The sequence below is a fragment of the Ascaphus truei genome, chromosome 4, assembly GCF_040206685.1.
Source record: "Ascaphus truei isolate aAscTru1 chromosome 4, aAscTru1.hap1, whole genome shotgun sequence".
NCBI classification, from domain to species: domain Eukaryota; kingdom Metazoa; phylum Chordata; class Amphibia; order Anura; family Ascaphidae; genus Ascaphus; species Ascaphus truei.
The window spans coordinates 310,151,923-310,168,618 of record NC_134486.1 but is presented as its reverse complement, the minus strand read 5'-3'; the positions used below and the strand labels follow the sequence as shown (position 1 = coordinate 310,168,618).

The 16,696-nt window shown below is 39.9% G+C and overlaps 1 protein-coding gene across 2 annotated transcripts in view; it reads left to right on the top strand.

Moving 5' to 3' along the window:
- Positions 1-16,696, top strand: part of PEX7 (peroxisomal biogenesis factor 7) — a 158,077-nt gene that overhangs the window by 125,208 nt on the left and 16,173 nt on the right. For both annotated transcript variants that reach the window (XM_075597837.1, XM_075597836.1), the window contains exon 8: positions 2,037-2,092. In XM_075597837.1, coding sequence (XP_075453952.1) covers positions 2,037-2,092 — 56 coding nt within the window. The remainder of the gene's footprint in view (positions 1-2,036; positions 2,093-16,696) is intronic.

Genomic DNA, 16,696 nt, shown 5'->3' with positions numbered 1-16,696 from the left:
AACAGGTGACACTGGGGTCGTAGCCTAAAGAGTAAAGGTTGGCAGAGCAGTAGGGATACCTCGATTTTAATGCTTTCACGCCCTCCTTTCAACATGCTAAAGTCACTATATACATGTACAGTAGGCCCAGATTCAAAATGCTCATAACGTCATGTTATCTAAACGGACGCACTGTTCCCTTAAGTTACCGCCAATCCACAAAGCTAATTATCTGCACAAACAATGGCCATTAGTAATCTCATTAGCATAGGCTTAATGCCATGTTTAGGAGCACTGCCTCGCATTAGCTCCAAACGACATGGCTTGCGTTAGGTCTCTCCAGACCCTGAAACGAAAGAGAGAGAGACCCCTATTTTTTACTAAAGTAAAAGGTGCACACCTGAGATACAGGGGATATATGCTAATAGGACATGCAAAGTATATTGAAATGACTTCTAATAGCGAATATCTTGGGTATCTCGGGGGGGTTCACTTTGGTGCACAGGTGTCTCTACATGTTGTTTGAGGGAATATATACTGTATTTAGATAGCCCTTGCACCTTCTCTCTCCTCCCTTGAAAAGCCCATATTTTAGCCTATGCAAGGGGCTAACGCCAACCTTAGGCATGACCGGAGTAGCACATTGTTAAATCCCTGCATTGACTTTAATGAAGCTCTGTGCATAGGTGATGTTACAGGGAACACCTCTAGCACCAACATCTGATATTGCTAAAGCAAGGGACTGCTACGGCATTTATCATTGCGTTAGTGCGCTTTAAGGATACCTGTTCGCACTTAATAATGCGTTAATGTAAGTTAACGCCTCGTTGAGTCAATAACGGAGCTTTGTGGATCGGAGTTTTGGAGAAAGAAGATTGAGCAATAATATTGTAAGCTGAGAAGAATTGACACACCAAACCAGTGTTGTTTACCTATGCAACGTTGAATGAAAATGTAATCAGTAATTTATACATCACTTTCTTTATGCAAAACCCTTCTCTTGATTAACAGTTGTCCAGACACGTCATCTATAGCATCTTTTTAAATAGACACAGGCTAGCCCTAACATTTGTCATGGTCACTGTGCATCACATGCTCTAATCACGAAATCCTGGGGATAGCATAAAAGCACTAATTTCATATGATGCTTAAGGCATAGCAGCTGTCAACGAATAACTTTCAATTACCGTATACTGTATGTGTTTGATCAGAGGGCATAAGGGTGCTGGCAAAAATGACAGATTTTGTTTTTATACATTATTATTGTTTGTTGAAGCAGCATTTCCTGAAAGCCTCCCAATATACTTACCAGAGACGCTCTTGCTGGTATCTCCTATGAGTTTAAAACTAAAGGTCCAGCGTCATGCAATCCAATAAGGCTTCCTATTGGCCCGTGTGACGCGGGACCTTCATACCGCCATATCGCCATATTGCCTGCCCAACTGGGGCTGCTACCGATATGGCCTCCGGAGGAAAGTATCTCAGGAAGCAGGAAGTCCCCAGAGCTGAAATTAACAGGGTTCAGTTTAGGAGACCTCTTTTTGCCACCTAATACAAAAAAATGACCTAGTTGGAAATGCACGTTTAATATATCAAAAATTCATTTTGTTGCCTTCCTTTTATAGTGACAGTTTTTGCTTTAAATATTAGATTTCACATCCTCCTTGGTATCTTCTCATGGAAATGTGATATTGTCTTCTTGGATAAACCTGAAATGGTCCCTGTTGTGTACAAAGCTCTTTGACCACTGAGCATTATTTTATTTTAGTGACTCCACACTTCCTGTGCAGCCATTAACAATTATTAGACAATCATTATAACCTAGAAAAAGTAAAGCACGTGTGTAAAAAAAATTTGCAGGGAAGTGTTAAAAAAAAAAAAATGTGAAGAGCCTTTTTTAAATTAAATAAACAAAAATAGTGCCAGATACCAGATCAAGAATTCCTTCCGGTACAAGGTTTTGTAAGGGTTGCTTGTGATTTAAAAAAAAAATGCTGTGCCACTATATTTTGTATGTGTTTTCTAATCCTAGTGTGTGTTTCTTTTATCTCTTTCAGTTTTCCCCGTTTCATGCTAGTGTTGTGGCGTCATGCTCCTATGATTTCACCGTGAGGTATGGTTTCCTGCCTTTCACAATGGCGTGGTGTATCAACACCACTTGTAATCTCTCTGCACACGTAAAAAGGATCAAATTCATCATATTGCTGAAAACAATATCTTAATCTTCTTTACTTAAGAGCTGGGGCAGAAGGGGTTTATTTTTGCATCCCTCGTATATATTTGTTTCCTGTTACCCTTCCGTCCACATGTATTATTAATTGGCTGCTGAAGGTTAACCAAACAGTTCATTTGAAAGAAATGTGCTATGACAGGTGCCGCTGTAAAAATGTTCCCACAGTTTCATTGAATGGCATGTTGGATAGACATGATAAGTACTATAGTGTGATGTTGTGGTAAGGTATCAGCAACTGCACCATTCATGCAATTTCTTTTTTTGCCTAAATATCTGTGTGTATTCTTGCTGATCCATTTGAAATGTTTTTATTTTTTTATTTTTTTGGTTAATTTTTTTTTAGCATGTCTTTTTATGATGTGTACAATGATTCTTCCCTTTATCGTAGTTTAGGTTTTTTTGTATGGTAAAAAGTGGCTGCCATTTATTTTTTTTCATAGATAATGGCAATATTGCATACATTTATTATTACATTTTTGGAATATTGAACAATGAACACATTCCATTTTAAGGGATTATACTTGGACAGCAAACTGCTAATATATAAAATATTTGTCGGAGTTCTCCAATGAGACTCTGTGTTAGAAACATGGTCTGACAAGCCTCTAGAATTCCTGTGAGAATTGATTCCAATATGCAAATGGACCTGCTGTCTCTGTAAATCTCCCAACATACCACTTAGATTGTAAGCTCCCCGGGGCAGGGATTTCCTTTCCTATTGTCTGACTCTGCTGCGCTTGTTGTGTTATTATAATTCCCTGTACTGTATTGTCTTTGTGAAGCACTGAGTACACTTTTGGCGCTATACAAATAAAGATATACATACGTACATATTAACTTACAAATTGTTACGCCCCAATCTTCTTTTACCATGGATTCATCCTTTTCCAGTCAGTATACAAAATATGTTTGCAATACTTTTCATTCTTTGCCTCTTATGTCATATCTCAGGGGTCATAAATTGCGTGATCGATTGGTGAGAGCTGACCTAGGTTCAGGTAAAATGCAGGAAACGTTTATTTTAGTTCCCCGAAACATGGCAGTTTTCCATACATTTTATTCCGCTTCTTGTGAACATGCCAAACCGCGTGGGTTGGCAATGACTATTTCGGAGCTACTAGAATAAGCCCATTTGACTGGAAAGAGGTGTGATTGTAAAGACTTTTACAATTGTAACGCTGACCTTTTTGTCTATTTGATTACTTGACCTTATGGTAAAGCATATGTTGGAGAAACCATTAGAAAGGTTAAAGATCGTATCGTTCAGCATAAATCTTCCATTAGATGTAGCTGGCTTGAGGCACCGTTAACATCACAATTTTTTGGAAGCAGGTCATGAATTTTACCAACTGAAGTTTTGCCATAAACTCAGTTTGAGGAGAGAGGCGTGTTGAATACAGGAGCTTTCTACTATGTCTCCACATATACTCAATAAGGATTATTATTTGCTATCTGAAGAACACTGTTGGTTCTGGGGTGAGATGAAGGTATGGCCTTTGGGACTTTGGATTGCATATCATGGTGCTGATGGAGGTCAGGATATTTGTTATGCTCTGTTCTGCATTATTGCAGAAGTTTCCTTAGTCCATATGTAGCCTCTTTACCCCCACCCTAAGTGAGATTTGGTCTGCTACTAGTGTTTTGGTGTAGAATGGTGCATACCTGTGAGTAACAGGAGGGCTGAGCACTTCCGCAGTGGTGTAGGAAATCATCAGGACAGGATTTACAGGGTGCCTTTGTTCATTGGTTGCAGCGCCTCCAGTCAGCGTGGATCCTCTGGATAGTAGGATGGTCCAGACTGACACCTTTCTTTAGCCTAAGACAGTGAATCACACCAGTATATGGTTACATGGTATTTATTGCAGTGTTTAGGATTTTACACAGCAGGCGCATCACTCTCCTTACTTCTCCTAAGAAGATAATTTCAAGGATGAGGCCCATCCAAGCTTTCTCCTGCATGGTGCTCCTCCTGATGCCTCGTTATGGCACACATGGAAGTTGTTGCTCACTCAACAGAGGGAGGAAAGAGACACACCCACTTTTGGGAGAGAGACCATATTTATACCCTGGGGTTGGGCTTGTAACCTTGCCCCATAACAGAGCAGGTCTAATACTGGCAGGTCATCACAATCCAGCATGACACCCAGCCATTACCTCCCCGAGGCTGACACTCTCTGGCTGTTGCTAGGCCCGCCCTTAGATACAACTACTGCATCTAAGGCTGCAATAGCAAACAAGGCCTTATGGAGGAATTAACCCATCCACTGCCTGTACCTAACAGGGCTCACTGGAAGGGCCCAGGGAAATAAGTAGAGGCCGGAGGCTAGATCTCTTTCCACTCATTGCTATATTTACGTCTGTTTTTCTTTCAAATATTCCCCTTAAATAACTTTTTTACATTGTACAATTATGGGTTTGGCATGTGTCTCTACACAACATCACTGCTTGTGTTGTATGTATTTGTAACTTATGTATATTCATTGTAGTAATGGATCTACGTGATGTTGATATTGACTGATATTTGCTGTTATATACTATACTGTGTGTCTGGCTATAGCTATAATTGTGCTCGTGTATATTCCTGGTTGCAGTCATTTTACATTTTTTAATCAGGGTGTATGCACACTGTGACGGGTTTATTACATCATCTCGTGTGCTTATCCGTTACTATGATATGAATGCGGTCTCTTAGCAACCATGTTAAGGGAGCTGATCATCCTGGGGGCGTGTTTCCGCATCTTGTGTTTGAATCAACTTGCACATCTATCTGCTCCTCCCCTTCCTTCCTTTTTTGCGCCGTTGTGCCCTATATATGGCGGCTTATTGGTATGTCGCAGTATCGGTTGGAAGGAGAGTTGTTGCCCGAAACATCATTGTATGTATTGGTTGCTGATTTTTGTAAGCATGCATTCATATTTTTTTTTACTACTTTGGGATTTTTTGTTTTTGTTTATTCATTCTGGACATTTTTTTGGTGATGACCGGCTTTCTCTCTCATGCACCAGTAATACCATCTACGTGAGGTGAGCCGTGATTACACATACAGTTTATTCATTAAGTGTTTTAAAAGCCTAGACTCATGGCTACTGTCCCACACCCACAGTTGCTGCACTTATTCCCTCGCCTGCTGTCTGTGCAAGTCTCCCAACACGGCACTAAGGCCGGGGCCATGGTAAAAAATACAGCGCTGAGCCGCGCTGACGCTCATGCTCTCCTGCTCAAGCAGTAGCTTTTTTTGTATCCTGGCATGAGCGTCAGCGAGCGCGCTTGTGAGGCGGGTGGGAGGCGAGGCGGGGCTAGCGCGCCACGTCACGGCGCCAACGTCATGGAGTGCCATTGGCTTTTGCCAGTCACGTGACCGGCCCTCCGCTTCCCTCAACACGAAAAATTCAATGAATCTGTCAGCTACAATTTCACACGCCTCCGATATGATATATGTTCGTTTTATATACAAAACATATGGGGAATAGCTGCTCTTACAGGAACATACAGTAAATCAAATCTGTTAGAGGCTCAATAATTTGTGTGCAGGGAATACATGTAACTGTTTACTGCTAGGACCACAGGAGACCCTGGAACTAAAGACTCCAATTTACTAAATGGTGGCAAACTTTAGCTCAATTTAAGGTCTATTTACTTAAATTAATGGGTCTTAAGGTGGGTTACTGTAAGGTTCAACACCCTAAGTTAATCAAAACCAAAATTAGATGGTGCAGGTTTTAAATGGGCAGTCCCACTTCTCCATTCTAAAAGTAGTTCTTGTTTCCGAGTTGAGTTTACTATAAAGTACTATTCTCATCGCCATCACTTACTTGATTGAAAAAAAATGCCTTAGTACTGTAGTTATCGGATACAGACTGCATTCAGTGTGAATTCTGGCATCTAAAATGGCTATATACAGAGTAACGGCCGGGAACGAATCCCTTATAATGCATTCTTGAGGGGCATAGATAGGTTGGACAATGTATGGTCCACGGTACAAGTATCCTATTCATACGCGAAACATGAAGAAATACAAAAAGTTTAATATTGTAATTAGTATCAAAATTAAGTTGAGTGCAGGGTATAAAAAGAACTCGCTGAGTTTACATAAAACATCTAAATAGTGAGAGTATTTATTATGAGACTCCTCAAAACAGTTATTTGAACTAATATGTTTAGGATATGATGTCATTTAAGGTGTATACCCGATTTTAGAGGGGAATAACATTTTGACATTGGTCATAGATATGAACCTTTTCAGGTTGTGGTACTAATTCGTTTGGCTAAGGAGGAGCCATATACTATTTGTGTACAGCAATACCCGCCAGCAATATTTTAATCACACCTTTTATACCCTGCACGGTACTTAATTTTGATACTAATTACAATATTAAACTTAATTTTTTCATGTTTTGCATATGAATAGGATACTTGTACTGTACCCTGGACCATACATTGTCTAACCCATCTATGCCCCCCAAGAGTGCATTATAAGGGATTCGTTCCCGGCCGTTGCTCGGTAACTGACCGGACCTTGTATATACTGTAGGTATACCCCATTCCCTTATACACCACAGGGGGTCTGTTATACTATTTTGTTTCTAAATCGGTGAGCGACCGGCGCAACTGTATAGCGTGTCTCTAAAATGGCTGCCATTATAATTTTCCTAAAGCTGCGTTATAGCTGAACCTCCATTATTGGAATCCCTGCAGCTTCTCAGGCTTGTTATGATCTTTTGTATGAATGCTTCAACTCCTTTTTTTCATTGCAAAAGCGATGTTCTCTGTCATTAAGCAAAAGCACATATTATAGTATGATGCTAAGGAGCACAAACCTTGTGTGCTATATCTGCTACATGGTCTATATGGTTCTACAAAAAAGTCACTAAACATGCACATTTCTGTTTTTAAATACAGCTTCTATGTAACTTACAAAGTTGCATATAAGTCTTGCAGTTAAAAAGTGCACCTTTGTCATAAGTATATGACATATAGTCCATTATATCATATATATATGACATACTGTATGGTCAAGTATATACAGTAGCATATATGACATGCCTCAGTATACTGTATACTTTACCAGAATACAATGAAAATAGACATAAATTAAGTTTGAGAACCAACTGTATACACCGCAACATTTTTACAACAACTTTTTTGCTCAAATCTTTACATTTTCCTTTTTTTCAGCTTTCCCGGGTTGATAACTGGGCAACACTGACATTTGAACTGGGTACTCTTATTTTGTAGACCTGCATAACCAGGTCATTCATACTATTGTGGAACAGAATTTTAAATAAATTGCCCATGTTCAAAATGATCTATTAATTAAAAAAATATTTTAAATAATAATAACAAAAGTGTAACATGAAGAAGTAGCATTATGATGTGAGCAGGCTTCTAAACTGGACCAATAAAGAAGGATGCTTTGATTTTCTGGTATGTTTACCAGTTGAAAGCATTATTTATGAATGACAGCTCTTGTCTGTCACATACCAATCTTTAATCCTGTTGATGGCATTTATTGCTAACTAAAATAATTACCTTAAGCGACTTAATCATTCAACTCAGCATTGTCAGCATTTCTTGCTAATTGCTAAAGTGCACAAAAACATTTGTCCTTTAGTGATTTTTGTTTTACAGAACTGCAGGATACCTCCATTAAAACAATTGGCTTGTTAACCATTGAATGTTGCGCCCCAACCAAAATAACAAATGACCACATGCTGCCAAAAACCAAGTTCATTATACTTTGCTTATATTATTCAGCCTCTCTGTGGCTTTTGATACTGTGGAACACCCTCTTCTCACATCCTCCATACTCTTGGTATCTGTAACAAATCTCTATCCTGTATTTCCTCCCATATCTCCCATCATACGTTTAGTGTCTCTTTTGCCAATACCTCATCTTCCTCTATCGATCTCTCTGTGGACATGCCTCAGGGGCCTGTCCAATTCTCTTTTCAATTTACGCACACTTTAGGTAAACCTATCGCATGATTTGGGTGCAAATATCACATCTATGCTGATGGACACTTTTCAAGCCCAACCCAAAGTCGCAGAATGTCTCTTTGCAATATCATCCTGGATGGCCCACTAACAACTCAAACATCAAAGACTGAGCCCCTCATACTTGCTCCCCTGTCTGGCCCTATTGCTCCCTTCATTACTGTTGGCTGCACTGTTATACAGTATCACTGGCATGCTGCTTAGATGTCACACTTGACTCTTCTCTCACATTCACAATGTCGCTAAAACCTGCCAATTTTTTTCCTCCATAACACTGCAAAGATATGCCGTTTCCTCTGTCTGCTCTAGTCAAGTCTGGCGGCAACTGTGGAGTGGATCCCAGTAGCTGGAAATGGCAGGGCAGGCAGCGAGAGGCGTAGACTGGGTCATAGGCAAAGTCCAAGGCAGGCAGCGAGAGGCGTAGTCGGGGTCACAGGCAAAGACCAGGGCAGGCAGCAAGAGGCGTAGTCGAAAGGGGAAGCAGGGGTCTGGCAACGATAACATGAACAACAATAAGCATCAGGACAGTGATCTAGTCTACGAGGAAGTACCAGTATAAACAAGCAAAGAGGAAAAAGAAGAGGAGGTTTATATAGGTGAGGCTGGAGGCATGGGACAGGTGCAGGTGATTATCTCATTATGATCTGTAGTGAGTTGTCAACAGACTAAGGCAGTCAGGATCAGCAGCCCTGGTGGCAGCGAGGAAGAACTGCCAGACATGAGCAGGACGGCTCCGAGTTCAACTCCCACCAGGGACATCTCTGACAGCTCTACTGCTAAAACTCTAATACAAGCCCTAATTCTCTCCTGTCTTGACTATTGTCACTTTCTATTGTCTGGCCTTTCTGCCTCTTACTTCCTCCCCTACAATCTATCCTAAAGGCTGCTATTAGAATCACGTCACTGTCTCCAAAATCTGTCTCTGCTTCTCTCCTATTGAAGTTTCCCTCCCGGCTTCCCAATAAATCCAGTACTAACTTATAAAATGATGCTCTTCTCTTTCAATATCCCTCTGCCCCTCCTTATATTTCATCCCCAATTTCTCGCTATATCCCTGCTAGCCTCTTGAGTTCTGCTCAAGGATGTCTTCTGTCTGCCCCTTTTTGTATCTAAAGCCCTTCTCTGCAGCCTCTGAAAATGTCCTCACAGTAATTGTACCATTTACTGTGCTATTTCCTTTCGGACTTCATTATTCACTGGTGATGATGCCTAAATGTAGCGTATCTAAATGATGCACTCTTTCTAAGCATCATATATGTGAGTTACACCTGCAAACATGTCTCGGAAAACACAGGAAACTGCTTTAGTTAAGGGCTTTCTGAGGAAAAAACGTACCAGTACTTCAAAACGTACAATAGTCACGGCTATGTCATAAAGCAGTTTTTGTTTTTTTGACAAAATATAAAACGCCATTGCAACAATCAAGCTTTTACTAGGCAAGCTACAGAGGCATTGGCTGCTTCCCACGTGGACGGGGAAAAAAGGGTTAAAAATGGTGCTGGCTGTCACGTTCTTCCCTTTACCTCACCACAAGAGCACTATAGGGAACAAAAGTCTCCAAACTCTTGTCCCCCTTTAATTATGTGGCACCACCCTGATAACTGTGGTGTTCTGTCTCTGGAGCAGCTAATCCCAGATCCTGTCTGAGTGCTCTCACCCACCAGGATGAAGGTCCCTTAGCAGGCCGAAAAGTTGGTTATTCTGGACAGCTAACACAGTACACTCACGTTTGTTTCCACTTACCTTGTGCTGTATCGTTTCCTCTAAGTCATCTGGCTTGGGTGATGTAGAGATAGATAGATTGATTGATTGATTGATTGACACAACAGTCTCATATTTTCCTCTTTGATCCCAGATCTGGTCTACAGATAAACTACTGGTTATGTGAAATGGTAACAAAACAGTTGCCCTGTGTTCTCTGAACAGATAAAGTATCTCCTTCATTATTTTATCAGCTGTACCTGCAAGTGAATCCTGTGAAACATTAACTTTTTCTGACGTACATACCTCGCTGGCCAGAGGTTTTAGTCTAATTGATTCAGAGGAGGATATGTATCAAAATGGTTCAATTTGTTCCAAAACAGAGCAAATGTTTGCATCTGCCTCAATTTTGCTGTTCATTGTTCTTAGATTTGACACCGCTCTCTTAGGAGTAGAGGTTAACGCTACCTACACCTGGTGGCTTTATTTGATGCAGAGTGAGGAATACTGGTATATGTGCAACTTTTGATGTCTCATACTAATACAACTCTTTGGGGCATATGTACTGTATCAAGGCAAAAGTGGCGTCATTCTGGGGCAAAAACATTGCTCCACATGTATCAAAGAAAAAAAACAATTTACTGTTAATACATTTGATTTTTTTCTTGTTCACGTCTGCGGCTGATTTTCTCCCCCAGAATTGCACCACTTTTACGCATATGCGCACATACACACATATATACAAACACATATATATACACACATACACACATACTGTACATATATACATACACATACATATATACACACTCCTATGGTTCTCAATTTTTCAAATTCCCCTAAATTAGCACTGTTTTTAACTATTTTCTTTTCTTTCACTTCCTGGTTCCCAATTTGCTGCAATTTGCAATTATTATTTTTTAACAACTAACACAATATAAGATTTAAAAAAAAAAAAAACATTTTTGGGCAAAAAGCATTTTTTACAGTGACTCAAAAGCAGATTAATTCTTCAGTGTATTTCATTGTATTGATTCACTAAGTGATGGGCTGAGCAGCGTGAGATTCCCCATTTCCTTTACCCTCCTACTCTATCTCTGCTTCCTACGTTTTACAGCTCATTGTTATTCCTAGTGCTGGTGAACTGGAAAGATCTATCACTTTGCTAATTGCTCCTTTCAGGTAGCGAAAGCCAGAAATCCAATTGTGGTCTGTTTAAGTGCAGCACGATCCACCGCTTAACCTCTGCCAATGCCGAGTCAGCTTACTGTACGCAATAAATTGTTTAATTTTTATTTATATATAAAACATGGTTCTAATAGGATACAGCAGAGTGCAAGAGGACACATTATTTATGTGATGCTGCTTAATTTCATTACTTGGTTTGGTGCCAACTACCAGGCAATATAAAGAGGCTAGAGCGCAGTGATTTTCCATGCAGAGTTTGAAGAAAAAAAACACAACAGTTAATGGACAAATGTCTTGAAATGATCTCAGTAGGACATTTAGGAAACATCGGTGGTTATAAATCAGCATCCTGTGTACGATTTTTGTTTTATATTTCCATAGGGGCTATTTTATCATGTTAGGACTCTGCAAGTCTGCGGATCAGCAGTGTAGAAAAATAGGAGATGATGCTTGCACGGGCATTAATCCTTTTCGTGCAGGATGGGGCTGCAAAGCATAGGATGAACAACTTTTGGAATTACAGCTCTTAGCATCTATCACGGTTGGAAACCTTATTTATTTAAAAAAAAAAATGTAAACTTCTGGTTCCTTCTCTCAAACTCTTATGGAATTTACATTGGTTAGGAGAGGCGATAACCCAAACAATTGTATATCTTTTTCCCACCTGTGTCAATTTGCAATGCAATACTACTACTAACTTTATTTCATATAGAGCTTTTCTCCCAATGGGACTTAAAGCGCTTCATAATTACCATATAGTGTGCGGTACGCAGCACAAAGGATTTTTACAGACCCAGTCCCTGCCCTATAGAGCTTACAGTCTATGTTTTATGATTCCTGAGGCACAGGTAGGTAAAGTATCTTACCCAAGATCACAAGAAGCTGACATCGGGAGTTGAACCAGGCTGCCCTGCTTCAAACTCAGTGTGATTGTTATCAGAATCAGTGCCTTTACTCACTTAGCCGCTCCTTCTCTTTTTTTTTTAGTTTGACACACAATCCTAAATTATGGATGCACCAAGCAGTCGGTGTTCTCTTTTTACGTTCTTGAGTCCATATCGGGTGATGTACTTTCATGGTGACAGTAGTATGTTATTGAGTTTTTTTAGTTCAGACGTCTCGTTGCAAATGAAACCAAATTTGTATACTGGCCATGTACCAGCTTAATAGCTTATTTTAATTTATCACTGTCTGTGCATATGGCTGCCAATGTAGTGCTCTCAATTAATGTATGTATGCTAAATGAAGAATGGGAATAGAAAATGAAGATTGTGTAAAGTCCTGCAGAACAGTGATAAAGCACCATAAAGACGATTATGCAGAATCTGTTGCACACTGTTTATTACATTGTTTAAATAAGCTCTGGAGGGTTTATTCTACATAGTTCTCTATACAGTGGAGGATTGTTATCACAATTTTACCAACCATAACATCTTCAAAATATGGTTAGAACTTGCTGAGCATTGAATAATCAGTGGCTGCTCAAATGCAGTTGTGCTTATCTAGAGGTTGTTCTGCACACTCTGCAGATTTGTTCTTCGTAGTCTGCATCTGAAATGCAAATTTACAGCTGCCACCTGTTGAGAAATCTTACCCCAATTTACTTCACCAATATAGCATAAGAATCAACTGCAAACAACCTTTTCAATATCCCACCTGTATTTGAATCCTCTTGGCTGAGATTCCAGAATGGGCTTCTTTCCCTTTATTATAATTGTGAGGATGTGAGCCTGGCTTTATTAGAAAGTTCTGCAGCGGGCTATTTTGGTCAGTCACGACCTTTGTTTTGGTTGGACCAGCAATATTTCGCCAGAAGGTAAGCAGCAATAGGGAGACTCCAATGAACTTAACTAGTCTAGTTTTATTCTATTATTTTATGTTTGTTCCATTTCATTTTAAACTTTTCTGTTTTCTATTTGATAAGCCTGCAAAATGCAGACTACCTATAAAAGGGACCCACAGGGGGACGTGGCCAGCTGCAGGGAGGAGAAGACGTGCGGCTCCTGAGTTCCGGGCCCTAGGAAGGGATTTCCCCTAATATTAAAGGGGGGAAATACCCCCAAAATATAATAGCGGGGGACCCCGGTGTTGTGGACCACCACCCTGACCATATAAAAGCCAGGAAGAATTCACTTTCTTGTGTGGTAGAGACGGAGTGACCGGGTGGCGTGGAACGACTGCCATGTTGACGGGTGGAACCGCCTGACTGCGGCTGCAGCCGAGACCAGCTGAGGTGAGCCGGGAGAAGACCCGACAAGTCGGAGGCACGTACAAACCGACAAACAGCCAGAGATGGGTGCAACGGGCTGCCGAGACGGATGGAGTGGCGGCCATCTTGGAGTGGCGATCCCGTTGAGTACTGCTGACTTGAGTGGGTCTTTCTTCCCCTGCGCCGATTTGGTTCTATAGACTGCTTTTATGTTATGAGGTTTACAATTACGAGGGATGCTAATATAATGCGGTATTCAAAATATTTGATTTTTGTATGTATTATGTATGTTAATTGTTAAAAGATTGAAAATAAAATAAAGAATTTACAAAAAAAAAATGGCTCACAGCTACAGTAGAAGATAGGTGAACAGAGGCAGTGCACTGCTTAAAAGTAATGGAGGAGGCTCATGGTGGCAAAAAGAATTCTATTTATTAAATAAGGGGATCAAACATAACCCCTGGGGGACACAGAAAACGCACACCTACGCGTTTCAGGCCGTGCGCCCTTTATCAAGCTACAGTAGAATGATCCACTTCTTTGTTGTTCGGTAATTAATTCAGACGTCCAACAAAGGAGAAAGGAAGGAAAGAGTGAATTAGAGTGGCAATTAGAGAACGAAGAAAAGGACTGTTCATTCCACAATCATACTATAGATAAGCGAGTTCAATACTTCACCTTAACTCCAAATATTTGACCAATGCATTTTAGATTTTGATAACCGCCAGCTGACCTCAGGTCACCTGTGTGATAGGGATCCAGGCCTATCCTTTTTCATACTCCTTTGTTATACTTAATATACTTGCCATTAGATCAGCAAATGAAAATACAAAACCAGGACTGCACCACCACCATCACCACCATCACCACCACACTTCAGTCTGCTTCAGGGCTTATAGTAAAAGGGGTTTGTAAGTGGGTCATAGGTAACATTAGAGAACTCCGTCACAAACGGTCTTTCAACTCTTCTATTAAAATATGTTCATATATATTGTATATAGTGACATGCTGTGAAAATATATCACTGTTCTCTGAACAAAGGACAAAACATGACAGCAGAAAATGGTTCAATTGGTTTGTTGTGTTGCCATTTTCAGGATTAAGCAATTATTTATGTTCCATGCTTTAGGCTGAAGACTGAGGGCATCGTGTTTCATATTGACACCCACGAGTCTTTATGTGCACAATTAATGGGTATAAATAAACAGCTAACAATACATTTTACAATTTTCCTTACAGGAATCCATGGGTTGGCACTTGACTAAATTGTAATGATTTCTGTATGTTGTTTCAACCAGCATTGTTTTACACTGCAGCATATTCATTTTATTGGCTATAAAATACATGTCAACAAAAATTATTGATGTACAAGATGTATATATTTATTCCATCAAAAACCATAGCTTTGTGTACAATAACTCAAGTAATCAATAATAATTAACCAAGCATCTATAACTGTTTCATTTATTACGCTGGACATGAACAATTGTTAATGATTTCTGAGCTTGGTGAATAGACCCCTTAGATTAAAAATTTTAGGAAAATATAATTTGATTCATTTTTTTTTTATTGATTTATTGGAACAATGGAAAACCTAATGAAATGGGAAATAATCAGATGTGATTTGTTTTTTTTGTTTACACTGTCCTTAAAACCAATTGCTTCAATTTAAATGCCTTTTCTAACAAATTGAAAGTCATCTTGGCATATCCTTAGTGACGCGTACCCATTCATCTGCACTCATCTAGTATGTCAAGACTTTGAATGTTGGCCTACTTCAGAAACACATGTTCCTTTGCAATAACAATTGTGTGTGATGCCTTGTCTAATTGACTGGAATCTATGTATTGAAAGCAATAGGATTTTTCGCTTTGATATACTGTATCTGGCGCGGTTGTTTTGCCCCCAAATTGCTCCCCTTTTGTATTGATATACAGTATAGACCCCACAATTTGGAAAAGGAATGTTTGATGAAAATGCACTGTATACTGTGTACAACCCTTCTATATTTAAGGTTATATTTACCAATCTTTCTAAAATAATAATACTTGATTGTTAGGATTAAGCAAATCAACAAGCAATATAAAACCTCTCATCCTGTCAGTGGAAACAAGTGCAAAACATAATTGGTCCCCACGGAATCTGATCTTTATTTGCCACCTCTTATTGCCTGTAATACCACCCATACTGTACATACACCCATAGAGAAACCCCTGTTGTGGGAAATGACTTTCCTGTTGGTGATTAGTGGATGTTATAGGACAGGATAACGTTTCCCTAAATGGCAAAAGTCTGAATTGGGGTTCTTTTATTTTCTTTAATGAAGATTACTTGTGGGCCAGAAGTGAAGATATACATAGAGTACTCTGCATAATTATGGAAATACAGTACACATTCTTTAAAAGAAAAAAAAATTCTCTATGACGTTGGATTTTGTTATTATGCACATTTGTATGAAAAACTTTGCATGTGTTTCTGCAGCCACTACTCAGCAATGGTGTCAGTACATTGATTCTTTTGTTCTAATTCTTTGGTCTCTCACCTGGACAGTGTTGAAGAAGGATGGTTGCTAAAGCTTACCGTTGAAAGGATACCTTGATGTTCATTTATCCAATCACATTTATGTGCCGTACGCATGCTAAGCAAACTTACTCTCTTGACTCCTGGTGTTTGTTTAACCTGTGGTGCTTCTGTGTGCTAAAATGACTCAGTGAGATTTTACCCACACATATAATTATTGTTTCCTTTTGAAGAACACAATTAAAATCCAGGCTGCACTCTGAAAATGGTGGTGGAGCATGCAGTGATGGGATGCTGTACTTCAAGCTTCTGATTTGAAATATTAAATAATAGGAAAATACAAACTCGATAGAAAAAAATTATAATTAACAAGTATGCATTTATCCACTAAACACTTGACAAACATTGTAAATAATTTATTTTCTTTACTAACGTTCCATATTTCCAGGACATTTGTTTAAACCAGCCATGCACCTGTACAGGTAAAGATGGCGGGTTCCGGCGCAACTGCAGATGACTGACTCAGAGAGGCTGCTGGGATACTTCAACAGCTTTATTGTTCCAAAACACACAAGGGCTAACACCGCATTCTCCCCCTCAACGCGTTTCACCCTTAGGAATAGGGCTTCGTCTAAGGGTGAAACGCGTTGAGGGGGAGAATGCGGTGTTAGCCCTTGTGTGTTTTGGAACAATAAAGCTGTTGAAGTATCCCAGCAGCCTCTCTGAGTCAGTCATCTGCAGTTGCGCCGGAACCCGCCATCTTTACCCGATTTCCTTCTGACGGTGGCACGCAGGAGTAGCCGAGGAGAGCAGGCCCCAGACTGGAGATGCAGGTGAGGTAAGCAACCAACAACCCCCTGCACCAGTCAATT